General features: G+C 35.9%; 2 protein-coding genes across 3 annotated transcripts in view; one reads left to right on the forward strand and one right to left on the reverse strand.

Annotated features, from left to right (window-relative positions):
- LOC106065322 (echinoderm microtubule-associated protein-like 2) overlaps positions 1–26,465 on the reverse strand; it is a 51,360-nt gene that overhangs the window by 17,011 nt on the left and 7,884 nt on the right. For both annotated transcript variants that reach the window (XM_056017814.1, XM_056017813.1), the window contains exons 2-14: positions 14,042–14,230; positions 13,585–13,654; positions 12,985–13,157; positions 11,241–11,361; positions 10,616–10,709; positions 9,920–10,028; positions 8,896–8,990; positions 6,767–6,950; positions 5,403–5,598; positions 4,927–5,110; positions 2,534–2,683; positions 1,928–2,000; positions 345–449 (exon numbers count right to left, since the gene is read on the reverse strand). In XM_056017814.1, coding sequence (XP_055873789.1) covers positions 345–449; positions 1,928–2,000; positions 2,534–2,683; positions 4,927–5,110; positions 5,403–5,598; positions 6,767–6,950; positions 8,896–8,990; positions 9,920–10,028; positions 10,616–10,709; positions 11,241–11,361; positions 12,985–13,157; positions 13,585–13,654; positions 14,042–14,167 — 1,680 coding nt within the window. In that variant the 5' untranslated portion in view covers positions 14,168–14,230. The remainder of the gene's footprint in view (positions 1–344; positions 450–1,927; positions 2,001–2,533; positions 2,684–4,926; positions 5,111–5,402; positions 5,599–6,766; positions 6,951–8,895; positions 8,991–9,919; positions 10,029–10,615; positions 10,710–11,240; positions 11,362–12,984; positions 13,158–13,584; positions 13,655–14,041; positions 14,231–26,465) is intronic.
- LOC129924064 (uncharacterized) lies at positions 23,687–25,998 on the forward strand. Its single transcript, XM_056017823.1, has one exon. It carries the CDS (start codon positions 24,878–24,880, stop codon positions 25,886–25,888), a length of 1,011 nt encoding a protein of 336 aa, XP_055873798.1. The 5' UTR covers positions 23,687–24,877; the 3' UTR covers positions 25,889–25,998.

Here is a 26,465-nt window from a genome sequence, read left to right on the forward strand (position 1 = left end):
TTTAGCCTTGTTCACAAGGAAGTTATTCAAATTATTTGAAGTTTTATGAGTTTAGATGTAATAAGGCCTACAACGGTTTAGTTGTCTACCAGCAGTTTGGTGTTATAAGTCAACAACCGGTAACTACAACCTGACAACACAAAGCTCAATAAGTTAATAAAATATTGGTAATGAATTATTTTTTTTGGTATCTCTAACAAGGGAAAGAAACTGTACTTGACTGAAGTGGTGGTAAAAGCTGTTATTTGTATCTTATATGTTTTTCTTGTTAACGTTTTACATTTTCTTCAAAACCTATAAAAGTATAAGGATAACTCCGATAGGTTACAGCTAGCAGACGTTACCTCGCCTGGCATAAAGCACAGCGCCACCACGCACTTGACCATAAGCCCAGCACCAAGCACATGAAGTGTCTGTAGTGTGTCTGACCTCCAGAGTCTGAAATGTGCCTTAATAAAATATGTTAACATTTGTTTTTTAAATCAGTATTACATTATGCTATTGGTATATTCATCAGCGTTTCCTATTGCCTTTTAAATAATATTTACGAAAGCATGAAGTAATTATGACGTTTGCATCTCAAAACGTTTAGAAGAGTTACACTCTTACAGCAGGTAAATTGGAGGCTTTACTTAGTTATGTAATGATAGAGGCACTATTAAAATCCAAAATGTTTAAAACCAAACCTAAACAGTTCTATGTATAGATGATTCATGACCTAAAAGAGAAGTTTATAAATAGAGACAATGGAGTGAAAATACAGCCATGAGAGGACTCTCATTCAGTATTCCTTTATTATTCTAAAAGCTAAATTTATAATTATTGGTATACCCTTTGCGTGGCCATTTTGGTGCAGCCGTTTTTGCGAAATGTCTAAAACATTACTACTGTCTATAATAAACAAAGAACTGTCTCAGCAATAGTTATTCAAAAATGTTGTACAACAGAGCTATATATATTATACCTTCACTGGAAAGGAAACGAATTCTTATCCGATAATGATCAGATCACAGGCCTATATATATATATCGATTGTTATGTTATTTTTCAAGCTGTAATGGAAGTCACCCCGAATCTATGAAAATCGATCTCTTCTGTCTTAGAATTACACATTTTAGAAATAATGCAATACCGATTTGCGGATTAAATAGAATGGGCTAGTAATCACAGAACTTTATATATCAAGCTAATATATGATATAAAGCTATTTTCTGTTTCAATGTTTCAAAGATCGAAATAATTTAAGTCTGTTGATTTTATCTATGTTATGTAAATTTAAATAGGTTTATTAGCTAGATGTTCCTACACTAGGTATCTAACCATTGCAACATAATAATAATTATTATGATTATCCTTCTAGTTGATTTGCAAAACATGGCCTTGTTTAAGCTTTTTAAAAAGTTTTTCATGAAATTTTTTTGTAGTGCTAAAAGGTCTCCATGTCCAGTCTAGATTATATATATATATATATATATATATATATATATATATATATATATATATATATATAGGTCTGTCGTGCGTACCCTATGAGTCAGGACGACTGCGCCACCGGAAGTCTTCATCGCGTTGTTCTGATGTATGATAATATTATTGTAGTAATTGTTACTGAATTAAAAAAAAAAAATTAAAAAATAAATATTTAAAAATTTAAAACGACCATTGCGCCAAAAGGGTCGCGCCAAAATAGAGACACGAGAGGGTGAAAAAAGAGCGGAGACTGAGAGAGACAGAGGTGGAGACAAAGAGACAGAGAGAAGAAGGCAAAGAATTGACGAGACAGAGTAGGAAGAAAGACAAAGAGTCAATGAATGAGAGACATAGAGGAATGTTGAATTTTTAGTTAAGGCAGTTCAAAAATTTGTTTACGAACTCGAAAAATATAAGGGTCATATGTTTATTGTTCAAATCTGACACCCATGCTTACTTGATGCCCCTTTTCATCTCGGCTGGCATACTGACCACTGGCTACTAGCATTCCTGCAGGGTGGACACTTATGCTATTGGATTTTAAAAAAATGATTATGAGCCAAAGCAACAAACTTTCATACATCATTGCAATAACTAATCATCTTGAACGTTAATCAATGTCATATGTTATCAATTACAGCAACTAGGAACTACTTGCGAACTTAAAATATGATGTTTATTTACATGACATAAATACAACTCCCATGAAGATATTAGATGAATATAACAAGCTTCTAGCTTCACTTATATATATATTACTAACTTCATATCACTGTCCACTACTTGACTTCACATAAACATGTTTCATCAATACAACTACCTGTTTCAACTTTTTATATTCAGCTTGCTACCACATACTGTCTAATTACCACATACTGTACTTGACTGACTCTTCTAACTTAACTCAACCTGTCCAACTGAAACTCTCGATCTCCCCTACCACCTTACTTCCGGTCCTACCTAACTCATGTTCACTATTGACATTTTCAGGCTCTGTATTCCCAAAATTCACAAAAAATACACTAAGGTCCAATAAGTTCACTATTTGACCTTTGACACTTACCATCTAACGCACTCCGTATGCTCTCTGTAATGCCTCTGGACGTGGTCAAGGTGGTTATACAGAATGACGACTGTACCAATGAAGTAGATGATCTCGCCACTGGCCAGTAAGCACAAGTTGAACTTTGTGTCGTGCCCTCGAAATCCGTAACTTTACAAATAGATTGAGAGATGACATTATTCGCCGTAACAGTGAGTGTTTGTCTACTGATGAGTAAGTAGATCATTAATGAAAAACTGTGGCAAAGAACAAAGCAGCAGCCTATTGAAGAATATATTCTTCAGAGATGCTTTTGGTGGCAAGGTCTCACCCTTAGCTAGACAAACATCACTAGACACATGATTCCTCAAGGAAAGAGGTTTGTTAGCTAGGGTCAAGCAGATGGGCAAGACGAGTAGAAGGGAAAGACTTGCCCAGAACCTAAACGCCTGAAGGAAGCTCCTTGGTGGCCTTTATTCAGACGGGACCAGAGAAGAACTGAGAGATAAATAAACTTAAATTACGAACCTTTTGATGCCAAGCATTAAAAAGACCATGCGATAAAAAGTTAAACGGTTTCAGTGGCCCACATTGTGTGTGACCGACATTAAAAATCTTTTAATTTGACTTTACTAATAAATGTCAGGTACAGTCAATAAGATTGATGTCCAAGGGAGTGTCATAAAAACGTTTATAACTGCTTCAAGTCGTCCTGGAATATGAGACGTAAGTCCAGTTAAGGCCAGAATCGAACAGGACAAAAAGACTCGTTTCTTCCTTACATTGTCAGCGCTACTCATTGACAAGGGAACATGAAATGGATCAAGACGTCTGGGTGTAGTCACTCATTGACAAGGGAACATGAAATGGATCAAGACGTCTGGGTGTAGTCACTCAATGACAAGGGAACATGAAATGGATCAAGACGCCAGTGTGTATTCACTCAACGACAAGGGAACATGAAATGGATCAAGACGTCTGTGTGTAGTCACTCAATGACAAGGGAACGTGAAATGGATCAAGACGCCAGTGTGTAGTCACTTAATGACAAGGGAACATGAAATGGATCAAGACGTCAGTGTATAGTCACTCAATGACAACGGAACATGAAATGGATCAAGACGTCTGTGTGTAGTCTCTCAATGACAAGGGAACGTGAAATGGATCAAGACGCCAGTGTGTAGTCACTTAATGACAAGGGAACATGAAATGGATCAAGACGTCTGTGTGTAGTCTCTCAATGACAAGGGAACGTGAAATGGATCAAGACGCCAGTGTGTAGTCACTTAATGACAAGGGAACATGAAATGGATCAAGACGCCTGTGTATAGTCACTCAATGACAAGGGAACATGAAATGGATCAAATCGCCTGTGTATAGTCACTCAATGACAAGGGAACATGAAATGGATTAAGACGCCTGTATATAGTCACTCAATGACAAGGGAACATGAAATGGATCAAATCGCCTGTGTATAGTCACTCAATGACAAGGGAACATGAAATGGATTAAGACGCCTGTGTATAGTCACTCAATGCACTTCTCTGAGTGCAATGTCTGCTCTCTACTGGAGAATATTGTCGTTGTTTCATTGATATAAGAGTCCCTTGTAATCGCAACATATTTCCAATAAAGATCAATACAACAGGATGTCAACCTGGTCGTGCGGTTTGCACGCTGGACTGTCGTTCGAACTTATCGATGGTCCCGGGTTCAAACCCTGCCCGCTCCCATCCCCCGTCGTCCTGCGGGAGGTTTGGACTAGGAAGTAATTATCTTCAACTCTGAAGGAACATCCGAAATAAGTAAACCATTTTACAACAGTCTTACTCTTACAAATCTCAGCCATTGATGGGATTTAAAATCAAGATCTATTTATGACCGCTTGTCTGAAACGACCAATTTAATAGTCAATCTCAAAGGAGGCTATAGAGAAAAGAAAGAAACACATTACAACAAGAAGCTAAAACACATTCAACTGCTAACAAACGACCTAACAGTCAGATTGACTTCCTGGCCCAAGAATAAAAAAAACTGTCCTATCAATTCTTTATTTTTAATGTGCCCCTTGTGGAGGACAGCTATACACATTTTAGTACTTTGGTGACTTTGGTGTACAGACTATAGGAAATGTTGGTAAACTGCATAATAATCTAATTTTAGATGTACTTTTAGCACACAAAAGTTCCATTTCTACACTCCTTTGCTTATATTTCAAAGTTGGTTAAATTTTGTAAATGATCTTTTAAAACGTTTTGACGTTGTGTAATGAAAATACTTCAAAATCTCTCCCCACCATTTTATTTATAGCAGTCAGATATAGAGCTTTCAGTCCTGTCCAAGGACCTCAACTTACTTAAATCCGGCTCAGATCAAAAAGTAAACAAACTTGTAGTCGATTATACTGTACTTACATCCATTCTAGTTGAAGACGTTCACTTGGTGGGTCAGAGGTCACTTGCGCTGACTTGTACTCATTGGGTACCACAGCCTTGACCTCGTGGGATGGTATTCTGGTTACTTTGCTATCCAACACATCGTCTTTCCCTTCTGGAATGTTCTCTTTCTTGTCTTGACCACGAGGTTCACTTTTCAACTCTGAATCAAAAGAAAATGATACAAAAAATATAAATGTACGACCTAATTAAGTATGATGCAGACACTTTTCAAATATTGAAATTGAAGCCTGCACATTCTGTAGCTCTTCAACTGCTTTGTCTAAGTAATATATGGCAAAATAAGTAGGCCATAGTTAGGTCTTCAAAACCACCAACAAATTTTTACTATTTTTTAACCATCGAATTTACAACGATAGCTTATTATGTTTAGATTTTTTTTTAAATTTGCGTTAACTTGCTGTTTCTGAGTGACATAGAAGTTAAATACTGACCGGAAGTTTGTTTACCATCAGGGTCTTTGGTTCTGGTATTCTTGTCCTTTGCGAATGGGTTTGCTCTCTTGACATCCGGTGCAGGGTTGTCAACCTTGACTCCAGTTTCGGGTAGCGTATCTCCGGCTGGGTCCTCTTTTGGTTTGTGTGGCTCTGGAGTATTGTTGTCTGTTGACGAATTTCGTCGGAAAGAAGTCTGGGATATGCAGAACATTTCAACGTAATAGCAAACAAGTAAAATAAAAACAAAAATCATTTTTTTTTAATTTTATCCAAAGGGGAAGAATTCATTCCTTTAAACTATATGTAAGTAATATACAAGTTATTTCCCTTATTTGATATCAAACAAAAGGACTAATTGTCAATAATTTATTGACAAAATGAGTATTTCTGTTTATTGATTCATGTTTTGTTAGGTACAATAAATATTTGTAAAGCTCCTTCAGACCCTCTATCAGTTAGTTCCACTAGATCCAAAAGAAATCAATGCTTGAAGTGCTCATCCCCTAGATGGCACACTAACTCTTTTACAGTACAAAAGGCCGATGAATATATATAACAGTAATTCCCAAAGTGGTCTTTATAGACCCCCAGGGGTCTACAAAAGTGAAAAAAAAACAAAAGACAATAATGAGGTTGCAACATGTAAATGGGGGTCCGAGAGTGGATCTTATTTGAGAAGTTCGTGATTTTAATTTTGATTTTACATCTTTGAATTTAACAATTATCTCACACAAATATAAATTATCTATAATTTATTATAGACGATTTTTTTAATTTGAAATCCATTGAGCTATTGAAAAATTATAGTAAATTGTAATACCTTATTTAAAAATATATTTAGCATGGCCAAATCTAAAATGGAAATGTAGACAGTAAAGTTTTTTTTTCTTTGTTGAACTTATATTGCCAAAAGTGCCTTTTATGTAACAAAGTTTATGTAATGACATTTTGAAACCATCTAAGCTGGAGAATCTTTTGAGACGATGCCACCGTGATAACATGTATTTAGATATGAAAAACTTTTAAACAGTCAATGATAAACTTAAAGTTGAGAAAAGACCTACTACTTATAGTAGACAGCTACATTTGTACCATTTGTTCTCAAAGTTACAGCTATTCATTACACAAATATCCTAAATGTGTACTTTTGAAAGTTCACTTTGTTCGTTTTTCTAAACATTAATGTAAGCATTTCTCTATTTAATTATTGAAGGCAAAGTTGAAGCTAAAAAACAAAAACCTTCTTAAAATGAAAGATCTTGATAACTGATCGAAAATAAAAATAGATTTAGAAAGTAATGAGCCATGAATGGCGGTATGATTGATGTCACTGATTTATCGATTGATTTGTTTACGTTTACCTTCTTTAACAGCTTGGTCATCACTTTAGACCTGGTGCTGGAGGAGAGCTCATCTATTGGACCAGGCGTAGCAATACGTAAAGCTGCTGCCTCTTTCACTTTCTCGGGCAGGGTTGCCAGCTCTGGGTGTTTCTCCCAAGCTTTGGCTTGCGCTTTCTCTAAAAAGTTCAGCAGCAAAGGCCAACTGTTGAAAGAATCACGTAATATACTTAATGAGACTATATCAGAGTTTCCAGTTCTGGGTGTTTCTCCGAAGCTTTTGGCTTGGGTTTTCTCTGAAACGTTAATCAGCAACTCCAACTCATGAAATATCACGTGACATACTTGGTGAGACTTTAGAATATTCTAATGTGCAACTGAAAGCGACGAACTGATAGGTCCGTGCGCAACTATGTTGCAGAAATGGAAGGAATCAGAAGCGCTCTACAGAATATAGAACAACGCATCGAGGAAGGAACTGCGTCATCGGCCAATGTGATCCTATTTACAGACTCACTGCCTACAAGCTTTTGAGGGCTCTGAGACGTTGCCTACCCAACTGACTTAAATAATGGCGAATATGAAGCGCCTAAAACCTAAACATAAGGTACGTTTGGTGATGCAATGGATTCATTTCACATTGCGGAAGCCAAGAAAATGTTAAGGCAGACAGTTTGGCGAAGCTTGGAACGTTTTTAGACCCACCAGAGGAGCTGCAAACATACGAGCTTGCAAAACAGAATTAATGATTGATCAAGTCCAAGTGGTACCATAGCTGGGATCTTTGTAAAACTGGACGATAATTCTGGAAGGTTCTCAAAGCCCAAACAAGAAGAACTAATGATAGAAGCTAGACAGAAAGGATCAAGCAATTTCGGCACGGTTTCGCACTGGGCACTGTCCGAGCCTATTTCGCTAGGATCCGAGAGAATCACGATCCCAGATGTCGACACTGCCACATAGAAGACGAGACCGTGACCGTGGAACACATCCTCAACAACTGCAGAGCGCTCAATCAAAGGTACAACTGTTCTTGAAACAGATAGAACTGGTGCATGTGGGGGTCTCGCCCTATACGTAGACAGGCAAACCCCTCCAGAACTCTGCCATATACCTGGACCGTGCTGTAAGGGATTAGTCTCAGCACGATGTCACAGTGCATGGAGGCTTACAAATGTGCAACAAACAATAGTACTCAAAGGTAAGTATATTGATGACTTACTAGTTTGTTAGTGAACGGAACTATTCATACTGAAACCTACATTTCTAAAGGCATATAAAATTAAAGTCTTTCTTCTGCAAAGGCACATTCCAAGGATATGAAACTTTGAAATAGTGTTGCCATTTTTTATACACTTGCATAAAACATAATTTTTATTTTAGTGAAGCTAAGTTCCACAAAAGTGATTCAAATTTCCTAATAGTTTCTAATAAAAGTGATGGAACAAATATGCTGCAACGAGTAAATACATTTAGGAGCTCAGAGCTAAGAAACACACTGCTAATGGACCTGATTCACCAATCGTAAACAAACAACAGTGAGTCACGTGTTTCTCTATCTCTTCTATACAAATTACGATCTAATTTATAATCTACAATGGTTATCACGTGACAGTTTTTTTCCGTTGTTTTATCAATATGATCACATGACCGTTCGTTTTGGTGAATGGGGTCCATTAGAAAGGTAGGACTAATAGTTTAATGTCGTTTCAACTTATTTTAGACGAATTTATGTAATACAAAAGCTTTGAGTCCATACCGCCAGTTAATCTGACTTAAACATTTGCATTGACTTTTCATTGAAGATTGTCATGATAAACTAAACAATGTCAAGGACACTTAAATGAAAGTCGATGTTGCCAACTAAATTTAAGCTAAAAACGGATGAGCTTTGAAAATGTGATCATTTAACTTCTAAAAAATAGAGTTTATCAGCACTTCTGGATACACCAATAAGCTTGCTGTATTTGGATTTTTTGTCCGTATATGAAGCTGTCCAATGTATAGACAACTTTCATTTTTACGCACTTACGCTCAGACGCCCTCTTTTTCTCTTGCTTAAAGCAAGTGGACACAAATAAACACTATGAGAAACAAAAAGATGGACAGTTCCCCTTGTAATACACTGAGGACTGAGAATCCATGTTTACCTTATTTTCCCGTCTTTGTTCTCGTCACATCTGTTGATTAAATTGGTTAGAAGAGCCCCATACAGAGCTGTCCTCTCGCAGCAGATCAACTGAGCCTGGTACAACCAGACAAGAAAATGTACGAACTTAGATCTTAAGATATGTACAAACTTAAATTTTTGTAATAGCAGTGGCATGGATAATTAGCTCAATTTTTCCATTTTATGTGTTTTAGATGTGTTTTCTATAGAAAGTTTTTGGACAATATGGATAAATATGATAAAATATTTTTTTTTTCAATATGGACCATACATTTTTTCCAAGATCAGGTCTGGATCTAGATCCTGGAGGTTTTTTCGCAGTCGGTAAGTTTTTATTTCTTAATTTCCAATGTTAATATAAAAATAATTTTTGTTTTATAAAATTTCTTTGTGCTATATAACAAGGGCATGCATTCCTTTTTAATTCCATACTAAAATATATCATTTTCTAATTAAAAACAAAAAAAAATGTATCAAAGTTGACTCGAAGCATTCTTTTCACTCCGAAAGTACCAAAAAAATTAATTTCGTCCAAATGTGGAAAATAAATCCGGAGTCAGAGAGTTATGAAATGTACAAACTTATATCTCAAGAAAAACTTATTTCATAAAATCATTATAGTAAATTATAGTCTTTTCATCTGCGGATGATACTTTTAATGGAGATGATTTAAAGTTTACGTTGTTGCTGTAAAAGAGTTGTTGAAAAGAGAAATCAAATCGACCAAAGTTTGTAAATGTTGGAATGTTGCAAAACATGTAGGTTTCATTTGGGTTTCCATAGCCACGCCAAATACTTCAATCTCCCTTAAACTTTGGTCTCGCAAACAAACTTAAATAGTATTTGTTTCTTTTATCCGATTGAATTTGTCACAAATGATATACACAGATTTATTTTTGTATCATCTCTCTAAACCTAACATTAAAGCACAAAGAGAACCGAGTCCATAGCTAACAAGAAACAAAGTTCATTCCATTCGGCTAACTCTCAGTTCCATGTGTTACCCCTTCTTTGGCCATCTGTCCAACTCTGTGTTGGTCCCACTTGGAGAACTCGTTTCTCAGTAGAGGCACGTCAAAATAGGTTTGATCTTTGACTAGTAGCTCTTCCAGACTGTGAAATAAATTGTGTTACCAATGACATGCGTGTAATATTTTGTGTGTTGCAATATTTATAAAACTCATTAATAGAGATAATGACTAGTTGAGTAACTCTAATGGACGTTATGATATGACCACAGTGAGCGCTAGTGGATGCAAAGTACGCGCAGAAGTAGGATTGTGAGTAACCGTGTGCATTGCATACAGTATTAGTTCCAAAGAAAATAGTTTATGCGTTTTAATTGACAACTTTTGAGAGCTCAACATCTTTATCAATATATTTTCATATAAGATAAGTCTATTTAAATGAGGAACCTATATCTACTATATTGACAAGATGAGACAAAATGTGAGATAAAGTAAAAAAAAATGCACACAAAAACAAAAAACAATTATATCTTTAAAAAAAACTTTGAATGTTAAAAAAAAAAACTGTCAGTGTATCAACAGATCGCACTTTTTCTCTATTTAGACTCTCTCAAAGCATTATGTCATTACGATAAGAATGTCAACACTAATTTGGTTTCAGTTGGTAATGAGGTCAAGTGGAATAAAGGTTAGATTAGCCTAAATTAAAGAGAACGTAGAAATAGAACTAACCGTCTTAAAAAATCCTGGTCTATTTGTTCAAGTGTTAATGCCTGTTTGACATTTAGATCATTCCTTTTGTTTCTGGCTTTGATACTGTCTCTTCCTGTCGATCGATCAAGTTTAATAGATGCAAAGTAATATCAATAAAATATTCAAACACTAAATGCATTTCCTATCTACTATGATAATGAGCATTAATATTAATTTTCACTTCTATTTTGATCTATATTAGAATTAATATAGTTTTGTAATGCAACTTTTTTTTTTCTTACAAAAGATTCTATGTCCGAATTTTCAGCTCGATGAGATATTGAAAAGTTGTCAAAATATTTATTTCTATGACTAAAACGTAGTTACAGCTTGACCTGGATAGAGTTACAGTTTACCTAAATTACTTATTTCGAACATTAATATATCTATATACTAGACAATACTAGTTAATATTGTTCAGTTGTCTCATTGATCAGAATTTAAAAATTTAGACTTGGCAACTCTCAGTTTGTAGGCTACATCCATTTTAGAAAACGCAAACCTACAGACTTTGAAGAAGAATAAAGCTGGTGTTTATGAGGTGTTTATGAGGTGTTTATGAGGTGTTTAGGATATTTTTTAAACCATTTCCTGTTCTATTTACCTGTTCTGAGGTGGGCCTTGGTCAGACATGCGTACAACTTTTCATAGTCTATGCCTTGTCCATCTTCAAAAATCTCCGATATCATTGTCAAGGCTCTTTGACTAAGTCGGACTTGATTCTCCTGTCCAGCAAAAGAAAATGAACAACTCTGATTTGCATTGTACATTCTTATTTTAGATTTCCATTCTTATTTACATTTTACATTATTATTTTAGTTTTAAATTTTGCATACGATTTACATTCTTGTTTTCGTTTTTACATTCTTATTTACGTTTTACATCTTTATTTACGTTTTAATTCTTGTTTTCTTTTTACATTGTTGTTTTCGTTTTACATTTTAGTTTTCGTTTTACACTCTTGTTTACGTTTTACATTCTAGTTTTCGTTTTACACTCTTGTTTACGTTTTACATTCTAGTTTTCGTTTTACACTCTTGTTTACGTTTTACATTCTAGTTTTCGTATACTTCTGCCTCCGAAACCAAAGCATGAATCTGAACATAATGTCCATCATTGTAAGCTTTCTCCTCCATCCACAATGTTCATGAACTTTATGTAAACGGTTATGTAAAACAATGAATGGATATGAAGGAGTGAATGTAGATAAGCGGACTGACTAAGTCTTATAAGGCATTGTCTGGGTTTTATCAGTTGGTCTCTTTTAACCTAGGGATTATTATATTGTCCTACAGTATTTCTAGTGTAAAGTTGTTTTTTTTTAACTTTTAAGCTAATTAAAGCCATAGTGTAATTAACAAGTTTAAAAAGAAGTATTTTGGTCTGAGAGAATGTACATTTAGCTCTACAGATAAGAAGAGGGATGTATTGGTCCAGTGGTAAAGTGCTTCTCGATCTCGACTCCCCGTGTAGATTGTTATTTTGAATTTCTGTTTTATAGGACGCCCCACCTCTATGTTGAAGAAAAAAATGGGGTCGGTCGTTGTGCTGACCACATGAGACCCTCGGTAACAGTAATCCTTTCAAACAAAGTAACAAAAAAAAAGTAATGTTCCCCTTTTCAGACCGTGTGGTCTATAGGGGACATGATGTAAAAGGTCATCTGTTTCTGTGGTCAATGGTTAACGAGGGTGTCATGTGGCCGGCACAACGATCAACTTGACAACAAATAAACTTTTAAATCATCTGCCCCCCCCCCCATACATCGCAAGGTCTGAAAGGGGAACCTTTACGGTTTTTTTTTTATTTACATCTGAAAATAGTTATAGAGCAATCGATTAGTGCTGTGTACCAAAAGAATGGGCAAAGAAAAGTATTAGCAATATAAACCTGCGAGTGTCCACGTAGTAACAGGGTTCGACTGAATTAAATAAAATACTAGCAAAACAATTGACTGGCACATTTGCTTGACACGTTGCCTGGTCGTGCGGTTCGCGCGCTGGACTATCGTTCGGACTTACCAATGGTTCCAGGTTCAAACCCTGCGCGCTATCATTCCCGGTCCTCCTGTGGAAGTTTTGGACTAGGAAGTAGATTATCTTCAACTCGGGAGGAACATCCGAAACATATAAAACAAACAAACATTTTACAAACATCGATATTATATACGCCAAGTCCAACAGTTCAAATACAAATACTTTCAGCATAGGTCAAAACACAGAAAAACTATTCAATTCTGCCAGCTGATTTTTACAAAACGATAGATAAATGGATCAGTATAAAATAAAGATTAAATTTTTAAATATGTCCTTGGTTTTTAAAACTAAAAACAAACCAACAAATTCAACCTGTAGTGAGGTCTGAATGTCCTTGAAAGAAACTCTGTTGTCAACGTTGCTATAGTGACGGAGACTCATCCTTAAGGCTCTCAGTCTCTGACGGCTGCACTCAGTCAGCAGGGCCTCCAGGCATGTGCAGAGCTTCTCTTCCGGGTCAGAGGAGTCAGATTCCTTGTTGTCTTCTAGCAATGTTTTCAGAAAGATACAAACAAACAAGTAAAGTTTTTAAAATTTCTTTTTTGAAAAAAAATAATCTAAGGGAAAGAACTGCACACCTTACAATTTATATCTCAATAATTTAGAAGATATTTTCCTTATTCGATATCAAATAAAATGATTAATTGCCAGTAATTAATAGGCTATTTTTTTTTGTTTATTTGGTGTATGTTTTGTTAGGTACACTAAATAATAGTTTAAAAGTTTCAACTTGATCCGAGAATGAGTGCGGGAGAAATAACGTGTACAATTAAACAAGAGGACAAAACCCTACGTATTTAGCCATAGCGTAGGTTTAATGGACCTAATTTCTAACAAAAACTTTTGAAACCTATATAACAAACAGAAATCCCATGAAAATGTCAAACTTTAGTTGTTGCTAGTCTCCCCTACCTGCTTCACTCAAGTCATCCACGTCTGGTTTTGTTTTGACATTTCTGTGACGTTGTTTGCTCTGTGGCCTCTGTCAACACAAACACATTGATTTGTATCATTTGCATAACAATATGTGAAAGTTGTTAGTGTGTGTGTGAGAGTTTGAGTGTGTTGGTGCATGGAGGCGATGCTGTGATGCGTGCCCCCCCCCCAAACTCCTCCTGATCAGAAGCCAAACGTTGTATCTTATTGAGAGACTTAAAGCTCCTGACTCCACACCTAGTCATGTATCCAAACGTCAACACTATTCATGGCGCGTCGTGATATTTAAGATTTTATTCTCCCAAGCTGGTTGGTTCTAAAATAGTTCATCTTCAGTTCTACGAATAGACATAGATGGCTTGACCAAGACTATATTATTCAAGGACTCGAAGAGAGAGCACAAGGGAATGAGTTGTACCAACAGTCTACTCACTTCATTCTTCTCCAATGAGTTCACACTTGAACTCCGCTGTACACCTGGCCTCGGAGACTTTTGCCTGGACACAGCGGAGCCAGGAGCCTTCTGACCTCGTGACCTGGACGTAGGGGTCTCCGGCATGTCTACTGAGTCGTCGGACACATCAGGGAAGTTATCAAAATATGGACGTGGCGAGTGCAAGAGCTGGAACAAGTGGTAGAGTTCAGGCATTAAAGGTGACAAAGGTAATGTAGAGTTCAGGCATTAGAGGTGACAAAGGTAATGTAGATTTCAGGCATTAGAGGTGACAAAGGTAATGTAGAGTTCAGGCATTACAGGTGACAAAGGTAATGTAGTGATAAGAAGACTGACTTCTCACACATGACATCAAGAATGACTTCTCACACATGACATCTAGACTGACTTCTCATACATGACATCTAGACTGATTTCTCACACATGACATCAAGAAAAACTTTTCATACATGACATGTAGACTGACTTCTCACACATGACATGTAGACTGACTTCTCACACATGACATCTAGAATGACTTCTCACACATGACATCAAGAAAAACTTTTCATACGTGACATGTAGGCCTACTTTTCACGCATGACATCTAGACTGACTTCTCACACATGACATCTACACTTACTTCACACACATGACATCTAGACTGACTTCTAACACAAGACATCTAGAATGACGTCTCAAACATGACATCTAGACTGACTTCTCACACATGACATCAAGAAAAACTTTTCATACGTGACATGTAGGCCTACTTTTCACGCATGACATCTAGACTGACTTCTCACACATGACATCTACACTTACTTCACACACATGACATCTAGACTGACTTCTAACACAAGACATCTAGACTGACTTCTTACAATGACATCTAGACTGGCCTCGCACACATCTAGATATAGATTGACCTCGCACATATGACATCAAGAATGACAAGCGTGTGGTTCTCTATGGCCTGGGCATTAGCTGTGGTCTGAAAGATGTTGCCCAAACATCAGTTTCCCCTATCCGCCCAGCTGATGTATCCAAAGGAAAGGTAATGTTTTGATACAGTTTGCGGTCAGCGGCGTTGCAGGCTCTGACAGTGTTTAGTACTAAATGTTGCAAACTGCCTAGGGGTCGCAACTCCTGATTTTTCCTCAGGGTTGATTCCCGATGCCTTACCCAGGTACGCCTCTTCCAGACCCTCTTGCTGGCTGTTGATGGCGCGTTCGAATTTCTTTACTTTATGTTGGGGCGCCAATGGTAAATTTTTGAGAAAAAGTTCTCTTTGTTAAATATTTTTTTTATAATTTGTGCATGGGCATAGCCGGGGGGGGGGGGGGTCGGAGTTCCAACACCCTCTCACCTGAGATGAAATCCCTCTCGCAAGTCACCGAATTCCATGTGCGTAGCCAAGAGAATTTTTTAGGTTTACCCCCCTTCCGCCCGAAAAAAAAAATCCTGAGTAGAGAGAAGAGGTATCAGGGAGTCAGTTTGGACTAGGAAGTAAATTATCTTCAACTCAGAAAACATGTCAAATAGTTTACAAAACAATTTATCTGGAGCAGTAGAGGTTTGTCAGTTCAGGTGGAGGTGTTATTCGCAGGTGTCGTTTTGTTTGCCTTCAGCTGGTACGAACACCTTCTGCACTTGGAGTGACGGCATACGTCAGGGTTCAAATAATATCAAGTATAAGATACAGTGTGCATATATTCAGGACTATTATTGTGTCTGCTTATTTTGCGAATTAAATTTATCTTAAAAATGTCGCAATTGTTTTTGGGAGGGATGGGGGGGGGGATGGCTTCATGCCTCTTTTTGGTTAATCTGACTTGATCAAGTTTTGTTTAGTTAGGCGAAACTTCTCAACCAAAAAGAGCCAAATAAAAAACTTCCTTCTCCAGATCTCTTCTTTTTTTTAAAGAACTAGTAACTTTTGTAAAACTTCCTATATAAATATTAATGGTTGAAAATGTTATTTCAGTTACAGTGGCATTCAGAGAGTTGTTTTTAATCAATTTATAATTATTTTTTCGACAATATTTCAATAAGCATAGAACGTGGTTCAGAGTTAGTCTTTCAAAGTTTTCAGAAAAAAAAAAGCAACAATATGTTTTTGAATGAAGTTAATTCTTGTATGATATTGTTGCTAAAAATACAAATATAGTATACATGTTTAGTTATAGTCAAATAACGGTTCATTTCGCCAGCGGTCCTCATCTCTTTTTTTGCTCGCTAAACTTTTTTTGCAATATCCCGAATCGTCAAAATATCGTAATAATAATGTTTTGTATTGCCAAAAAATAATAATTTTTTTAACCAAGACACAAAATGAAATTATATTTTGTCATATAAATATTTCTTCTTTTAATTAAATAACAAAATTTAATTATAATTCTTCAAAATATATTTATTTTTCTATTGAGAAGTCATCATATAGTCTGTGCCATACACTTCCGTTACGATTAGAAAAGTAGGAATAGTAGTCTGCCCACGATAGGCAAGAGTTTACCCATTGCACGAGGCGGAGTTGAAAGAGAGCCCTCACGGCCCTGTCGATAATCCATGCGCCGTTCCTCAAGGGGCCGTTACATTAATGGCGAGCCCTACACGGTTAGCTTGGTACACCATAGGAAAATGGCGGAGGTCCCGGTGCACTCGGCCTTCGGCCATGTCTAGCCCATGCGCCCGGGGTGCCAGATACATCGGAAATAGCAATGCTTTACATTGACTTGGGTCTCGTCCAGACAGAACGGTGGTTCACGCAGGTTTTTTTTTTACTGTTTGACACTCAAATAGGGTTTTTTTTTCCAACTGTGCCTTTGGCACAGCTCTTAGACGATCTAACGGAATAGTAGTCAACTGCAACATGCCTCAAGTTGTCTGAAAAGATCCAATCCTCCAAAATGAAAATTCAGCTTTGGCAAAAAAAAACAATAGGACTAAAATAGAATTTAATTGTTGTCAACCTTATCTCTCTATGTGGAAATGACATTGATCCTGACAAAGGGATAAAATGTTGATTTCCATGGAAGGTATCTACGCATTATTGCAGAATTTTTGTTTTAACCCGACTTTCCAAACCTATCTGACATCCTTTTTCAACTAGCCTGAAGTCTATGCATGGTCTACTCGCAAAGTTGAAGCCATAGACATATATATTAGATCTAGACTGGAAACCGGAAATAAATTCTTATCCGCGATTGATCGATTCACAGACCTATATAAAGAGAGATTTTTATGTATGTAAACTCTTTTTTAAGCACTAAGGGGAGTCGCCCCAATCAATCTTTTCTGTCTTAGAAAAGTAATGATCTTTAGTTTTCAAAGTTTAGAAATAATGCAAAATCATTTCTATGATATTCACGCAAATATATGAAACAAAGTCATTTCTTGTTTGTTTCCATTGAGATAATGTTTCAAAAATCCTAGATGGAAATAATTAATGTTGATTTAAATCATCTTATGTACATTTAAATAGATTGATTACCTAGATCTTTATAGATTATGAATCTAAAAATTGCAAAATAATAATTATGAGACGAGAGTACTCTTATTTTTGATGTTCTAGATCTAGATCTAAAAATTAAATTATATGTTACATAGGTTCGGGTTGAAAAAAAACAACTTTACTTCTTTTAACTTCTTTACAAAAAAAAACGCCTTGATCCAACTTTCTAAAACATTTTCATGACATTTTTTGTAGTGTTAAAAAAATCTCAATGTCCAGTCTAGAGTAGTATATATAAGTCTACAGTTGAAGCCTTTCCGAGACATGACAGAAAAAGTTTATTAAACTCCGTAATAGCGAGACAGCGAGAGCGAAAATGATTTCTCTTCAATGTCAGTTACACAAATATATATATATAGCTCGTCCATCGTGGTTCGATGCTGACCACTTTTGTCATCCAAGTGGGCTGAGGGCTTTGCACTGGGGTTTTGTGCCTCCTCATGTGGCTGGTGAGACCTATGTCAGCCTGGAATGTTCGGCTGCACACTGGGAAGGTCATTCCAGCTGGAGCTAGTGCCATTTTTTTTTCTCTGACGCTGTTCTGATAGTTATTGCATCTGATATAAACATTTCACAGGTCAATTATGAGTGAGTCTGGTCACTGGTCTGGATGTATATTTTGGTTTTTTATAGTTTTTATGTTTTGTTTGATGTGATGCAAAAATTGTAAGACAAATTTCCTTATGAATAATAAAGATTATTATGATTATTATTATTATTATTATGTTCGAAACGAACGACTATTCATTCTCTGGCGCTGCCAGGGTCGAGTTTCGTTAAAGAGAAACAAAATTCATCGTAGTCCCTTTATCATTTTCCACCGAGGAATTTTCTGGCGATATGGCAGGTCTGCAGCAGTACTGCCCTTTAACAGGCAACGAGAATCTTCCTGATATTATTATTATTTTTATTATTCTAACAGCACCGTCACAGGCGGCGAATAGAAAATCTAAATCGACCACCGGCGGACAATGGTTATGCTTGCCCAGGATATGGCAAAATTTGTAGGTCACAGCTGGGGCTGCGCAGCCACGGAAAATACTGCATTTCTCACTAATCTTCGACTCGAAGACAAGCATTATTATAATAGTGTGAATCCATCGACCTTGTTCTTCTCATTGGGTTTACACTTAAGTTGCTTAGAATAAGGTTACCAAACGAGGACCGTCTCCTTCCGTCAGGTATTGATCGACATTGTGGAAATGTGCGTCTTTTAGTCCTTTCTGCATTGCCGATTATTGGGCAATTCTTCACATCTTCAGACTAAAACACACAAACTCAGTCATACATTGAAGTACATTGTTTACAAAGCCTACATAAACTATGTCTGTCTGGATTAAAATGTGTACACGTTAATTCTTATACATAACATTCTTGGTTCAATTGGAAACTCTGCCCAATTATTAATTGTCGTTGACAACACATGAATCAATCAAAAACCGAATTATTTATCAATCTTTCGTTATTAATTAGTTTTGTTTTATTTAGAATGTATTAGGTCATGCGCTAAAAAATGTTTAACTAACAATAATCTAAAAGAGGGGAGGGGGGCGCAGTGGCTGAGTGGTTAAGCGATTGACATCTGAACCTGAGGTCCTGGGTTCGAATCTTGGTGAAGGCTGGGATTTTGAATTTTGGGCTTTTTTAGGGCGTCCCTGAGTCCGCCCAACACCAATGGTACCTGGCTTTAGTTAAGGAAAGTAAAGGCGGTTGGTCGTTGTTCTGGCCATATGACACCCTGCTCGTTAACCGTTTGCCATAGAAACAGATGACCTTAACATCATCTGCCCCATCGTAACTTTACTCTAATCTAAGAACTTTCTATTTTTATAAATACTTCAATAGCTCAGTGGCTAGCGCGTCGGCCTTCCATCACGGAGGTTCGTGACCTTGAGTTCGATCTCAGACTCAAGCAACTTTATACTTCATTTTGATAGCTTTTGAAAAGGCAGCACGGAAACCTCCCAGATACCCTCCTCCCCCTAGTCCACAAAAAGGGATTGGACCATAGCACATGGACCATGCAATAAGCATTCAAGTTGCGCTAACAAAAACAATTAAAATATTTCTGATCACACAAAATTATTATTGTCAGTCTAGATCTATTCAAAATTAATTCAATAATTTATTCAAAATAATTTATGTAATTTGGGTGTTGTTGTTTTTTCTCGTTTAGTATTTTAACAAATTTGTTTATAAACAGGCTTAAGGCTATTCAGAAGAGATTAGATATTAAAACTACTAATGATCTGGGATTTTTTTTTCATTTTCAAGTAAAATTGTAACGTTGAAAGTACATATTCGTTCATCAGTGCACAGTAGAGAATCAGTGCACAGTGGTACAGTAGAGAAAAATAAACTTATCATTACGACAGACTTACTGAGAGGTAGAAGGTACCGCGACAAAATAGCGCCGACAGAATAGCGCGAACAAAATAGCGCCAAAAAATATGTTTCAGTAATTTTGAAAAAAATACTTTAGATATCGTAAAATATGAAGAGAGCCAATATTTTTTTGTTTTAATGTTATCATTATTTTTCAGTCATATTGCAGGAAACACTTAAGATATCTTAAAAGATAAATATGCAAACAGTAAGCAAAAATTATAATAAGCTAAAATGAATAATTTCAAAAAATATCATTTCCTTACATTCTAAAAGTGTACTTTGAAAACAGGCAAAGAAACTTGTCAGATTTATACACACACACACACACACACACAAACTTTCACAAAGTTACATTGTAGGAAATGTCACGTAGAAATTCCATCCCTTGCTTGAACGGGGTCACCACATTTTAAAATCATATTTATAGCAAGTTATGAATTTTAAACATTGGTGAAAAAGAGGAATGATAAAAAATTTAAAGTACTCTCGTTCTCTGCAAATATGGCACACTTTAAGATCTATTAATATTGAAAAACATTGAGACATCAACACAAATGCTGCCCAGGACATTAAATTGTCCGAGCTATTCTGTCGGGTCACCGTTGGACTTACTAGGGACTTTCACTCGATAAGAAAGGGCATTCATGGACAAAGTTCCACAAGTAATCTAAATTTGTGCGAAAGGTGAACTAGTGTGAAAAGTCACTTTGCCAGAGAAAAGTAATTTATTGGCCTATGAAACCTTTCATTTACTGACATGCTTCATCAAAATAAACTGAAAACTTTGTGGGTTTTTTTTTAAGATTTATCGTTTTCCCCTTATTTAGGGCTTATCCTCTTTTTTTTTGTTCTCTTTTTTCTCCTCCTTTGGGAGGAGTAGTGGTGACCCTAGCTGGAAATTCTTATTCTTGGACTTCCTCTTTTATGTACTCAAAACGTTGTTGTGTTTACCATAAGAACAAAACTGTTTCCATTTGAAATATCGCACTAGAAGATCTACATCTACTCCTCAGTCGATGACCAACATGACACCACAGGACACCGCAGGACATAGTGAGGACAAATGTGAGAATTTTTCATAACCTCTAAGCAAACATTATTCAGAATACGTAGTGTTAACTCTTTCTCTCCTAATTAACGATGTCATTCTTGATTTGACCCCATTAAATTAAATTCATGTTTGGTTTTATAAACTTTAATTTGTTTTGTATAGAAAGAGCATGCATTATCTTATAATTCCTTACCAAAAGCAACATTTCCTGATAACAAACTAAAATGTAATTGAAGTTTAATCATAAAAGGGTACAATGTACAAATGTGAAAAATGAACAAATCTGTCCGGACGTGGAGATAATTACGCAGATAAAGAGTTAATATCGAGATTTATTGAAGCGTTACGAAGTATTCTCTATGCTAGTAATGTCCCTTCTATTATTTTTGGTTTTTAATCAAGGTGGCTTCATATTAAGTAATATAATTGTAGGTCGAAGTGTTTGCTCGTGACCACAGTCAATAAGTTTAAGTCTCGATTTTATAGACTACGTGAAGTGAAGTCACCAGTAAATCATTGAACGTCATAAGAGCAACAAGAAATGAGATGGAATCAATATCTCCACGATACTTACAACTTCTTACATTGACGCTTTAGCTCACTAAAAAATCAATAATAAGTGATATACTAATATCCATATTGACATTATCAGTTTTAAAATTATTAATAAATATAAATAATATGTTTAATGTTAATAATTCTGCTAAGGACCCTTGGGCATCCTTTTTAAAGCTACACTGTAAAATATTTAAATTTGAAAGCTAACAGTCAATTAGAAACTAAGTAATCCGCGTCCAAAAATGTATTTCATTTTCAGTATTGTGGGGGCCATATTGGAGCCTAGTTTGCATACAAATTTTAAATTTCGATTCACAACCTAATTTCAAGACCTCATTAATGCACTCATATTGAAATAAATACTCCTAATTTAATAACAAGAAAATTAGGTTCCCAGACAAGTTTGTTACCTTAAATGAAAACATTAAGAACATATATAAATTACACAAATATATATAGCAAAGTATTCGTATCCGCTGACTATGGGCCCCTTTCCCACTGGCACGTAATGCAATCTCTACCTCCATCATGGGAGAGTGTACAGCCACTATGACTATGTTGATGTCAATTGCTGCTTTCCCTGCTAGGAATATAAGCAGCATGTCTAAACAAGTTGAGAAATGATAAACAAGTCGATGAAAGTTGTCATTGCTGTTCAAATGTCGATGTAGTATACACAACTGTGTTCTCTTTATTCTTTAAAAAAAAATAGATTCTTAGATCCATTTTTCACAGTAAAATGGAATTTCGTGAAAACAAAATATGATTGTAGGATGATTTCAAATAATGAAAATGGTAGTGTTTTTTATGCAGTAGAGATATAGATTTTTTATGATACTACATTCAGTAGATGTAGCCTGTTTTTAATGTTCACATGCCCGGCACCTATTGTAGTAGTAAGCCATTCTGTCTTTATGTAAAAGCTTCCAAATCGCATTATGGTTAGCAGAGTCGTGAATAAAATGTTTATTCTCCTCTGTTTAATAAAGCTGACTACATTAATCGAGTCGCTTAGAGCTAAATATTTGTATATTATCAGTAACTCTTAGACTAAGAAGCATTAACAGGGATGTTTTTCTATTTTAATGGAGTCTAAATAGATGTATAATATCTAATATATATTAGATATATAATATATAAATGTGTATATAATATAATATATAAATGTGTTAAATGAAATTGAGTTATCATTAGAAATTAATGTGACAGTAATTAATATGATGACATATATTTGTGATCAGTAATTCAACCAAATGTTAAAACACACAAGCTAATTTTTTTGGGGAAAGTTCCATAATTTAATGAGAATACGCGTACTTTATAACAAAACACTTATAATTGTATACATGACATAATCAGGATGTACTATTTTGGCCGGTAAAAAAAAATGAGTGTTATTAAAAATCATAGTTTATTTTTCATGCATAATTAATGCCATATCTTCAGGCCTCTGTACAAGGCATGCTATCAAGTCAAGACGGATGATAATTTTACCCTGACAAATTAGTCTATAATTATATCCTACTGCTACATCTGGTTGCTTTTGGTTTTATCCGAAACTGACATAATAATTTCCAAAGTGGTGTAGCTTGGAGTATCTTTTATTGATATTTTATAAGTAGTCATGTACATGTAATCTAACAGAGTAACTTTATATTTCTATGTCAGTCTTTGGTTTCAAGCGTTAAACAGAATAACTATAACTCATTGAATCTGATCGCCTCTTGTCTCTCTCTCTCTCTCTTTTTAAAACATTGTTTAGAATTCATTTCAACACTTCAAATGAATAACTATTTTTCTTTGAAATTATTATTTAGTCTATCTTTATACTACAGCTTATAATCTGCTAAGCAATATGCCACATTGTATCACATATATTTATAATTAAACTTTTTGATTTGGTCAACAAATCTTTACAGAAAGTACTAAATAGAAAAATAAAAAGTAAATAACACTTAATAAGCCTAACTTGAACGAAAGTAGACTCCCACGTTAGGCTCCGATACCTCTGTATGTGGTGTGGGTGTCTCGTAGACTAAACTAAGTAGGTGTGATATTATTCTTATTAAAACGTATTTGATTATTAACGGGTAGTGAGATGTATGAATATTATTTAAACTGAAAGAATTTTAAAATGTCCACATTTTGTCCTCATTTTTTTTTGTCCCGCAGTTAAATTGACATCTTTGTGTCACTCTTGTTATCTTTAGGTTTGATTCTAAGCCCGTGCACTGATGTCAAGGTTCGAAGATTCTCAAACTATGTTTTACTGGTCCAACAAGGCATAAATAGTTTAACTGACTTTGAAATTATTAGGAAGGTGAAGCCGATATAGACTAGTTAAAAGTGGGCTAAAAGTGACTTGGTCTCCCTAGTGTGACGTACATAGCATGAAAAATTCGGACCACAAAAAAAGACACAATTTTTCAGCTTCAACAGTCAGATAAGTAGGCTTCATGGAACAAATGTGTTAACTCGCTGGGAAAGTGAACTTTTGTCTTTCTTATAAAGTGTTATTTTTGTAAAATATTTTACATGTTCCTTCAGAGTTGAAGATAATCTACTTCCTAGTCCTAAACTCCCCGCAGGACGACGGGCGATGGCAGCGGGCAAGTTATGAACCCAGGATTATCGAGACGCCCGAACGACAGTCAAGCCCCCATTCCGCACGGCCAGACAACCATCCCCCTTTCCTATACAGATCTACTTGTGGAATTTCATGGTGAAAGTGAATGACAGTAATCTTCTCTTTGTTTACACATTCAATTATAAGAGATCCCGTCTAAGTTTTTGATTCTATACAATGCAGTAAGAGAGAGAAATGAAAAAAAAAAGCGATACGAAGAAATATGAAGGCGACATAATGGAAGCTAAAAAGAAACAAAAGAAATAAGGAAGATTGGGTGAGATTTTCAAACAAATAGAAAAAAAAAACCAGTGTCAAGAACGCCATATTAAATAATCCCCGTTGCCAATTATAAACAATGTATTTGCCCAACAAGCGAAGAGGTTTAGACATTGGATTCTACCGTGCTGGGAAGTGCATATGAAAGTATTGCACTGTTTAATAATATACTTTATTTTATCAATACTTTATCAATACTTTATCAATACTTTATCAATACTTTATCAATACTTTATCAATACTTTATCAATACTTACTAATTCTATACACCGGATACACCAAACATCTTGAGGGTTGACAAAGAACATTTCCAATACAAATGAGTTTCAAGCTTGCAGAAACATTTGGTCTATTTTATTTAATGGTTTTAGTCAAACAATAGGAAAAAAATATACTTGAAGTAAGTGTTTTTTTTTAAAAATGGAGTTAGTTAATGTTTTTCCACAAAACGAAACACTAAATAAGATCGATGATTCGGCTGATTTAGAGGATGAATATACCAGGTCCATTAACGCTGCTCGCTGGGCAATTAACCATGTCGTAACTCCAATTCTCTGCATCTTTGGTGTGGTGGGAAACATCATGAATATCATAGTTCTCCGTCGCTGTGGTTACAAAGACACCAATGTTCTTCTGCTCGTGTCGTTGTCCTTGGCAGACTTGCTGCTCTCCATCATCCACTCCTTCATACACGTTCATTTCATTATAGAGCGCTTCGACTTTGTGACCGCGGCTCTGGTTGGCACTTTCAGTTTCGTCTACCTGTTCGCATCGTACCAGATCACGCTGTGCGTGGTGCAGTGCCACCTGGTGAGCATCGCCACGGAGCGCGTCATCGCCGTCTACTACCCGTTCCACGTGGCCAGGATCTTCTCGCGCTCTCGTGTCCTGGTGATCATCGTCTGCATGTACGTCTTGTGCATCGTCATCAACCTCCCAGTGGCCTTAATCTTCGACGTGGGGTCAATGTACGTGCCGGGCCTCAACCAAACCATTTACGTCATTGCGCCGTCACAGATATTTTTGGACAACTATGAAAGCATGGAGAGATATAACATCTTGGGCCTGGGCATCTTCAACGCTGGGCTCCTGCCCATCAGCATCATCATAGGCTCCTCGTTGGTAGGACTCAAGCTGCTGCTCAGAAAGAGGCAGCCTCTATCCAAAGTAAAAAAGAGTGATTCAAATGACCTGAAAGGTATGAGGCTGCTCCTGGCAGTGTGTGTCGTGTCCATTCTGTTCGCTATATCCAGCATCGTCATGATCCACTACTATAACGTGTACAGGGTACTGTACGGCCCATTTCACGAGCTGTTGGTGGACATCACGTCTTTGATTTGTCAGTTCTTCTCTTCTACCAACTTTGTTATTTATGTTACCATGAGTAACAAGTTCTACAGAACTTACAGAAAGTTGATTTGCAGATTTTAACCTTAGACTCTTTATCATTGTGTGTTATGTTTTATTTCATAGATTTTCAGTTGCTATTGAAATATTTATCAGATTTTTATTGCCCGTTCATGAACGCCAAACACCCAATCACGAATATTGCATGGAAACAATCTTTGAATTGAAATTTCAGAAAAACTTTATTGAAATAAATTCAACATGAGCAAGGTAATGCCATAGTTACAAGCTTATATCAACTCACTATGTCTGTCTGTCTGTCTGGTAAAAAGATTATACACGTTATTTCTCCCACACCCATTCTCTGATTAAGCTGAACATTTGCATAAATATTTCTTTAACCTCACAACACAAGAATCAATTTAGAAAAATAACCAATTAGTAAATTAACTATTGGTAATTAATTATTCTGTTTGGTATATTGAACAATGGGAAAGAAAACGTAATTGACAGATGTGGTGATTTAAGTTGAATTAGTCCCCTTGAAGAATCTTGAGGCCTAAGTGAACATTTTTTTTTGTTAACATTCACAAATACCCATTCTTCCCTCCCCCTCTCAGAACTAGTCCACACATGTGAAAGGATCATAGCGCATTGAGAA

Source organism: Biomphalaria glabrata, chromosome 18 (assembly GCF_947242115.1).
Source record: "Biomphalaria glabrata chromosome 18, xgBioGlab47.1, whole genome shotgun sequence".
Classification (NCBI taxonomy): domain Eukaryota; kingdom Metazoa; phylum Mollusca; class Gastropoda; family Planorbidae; genus Biomphalaria; species Biomphalaria glabrata.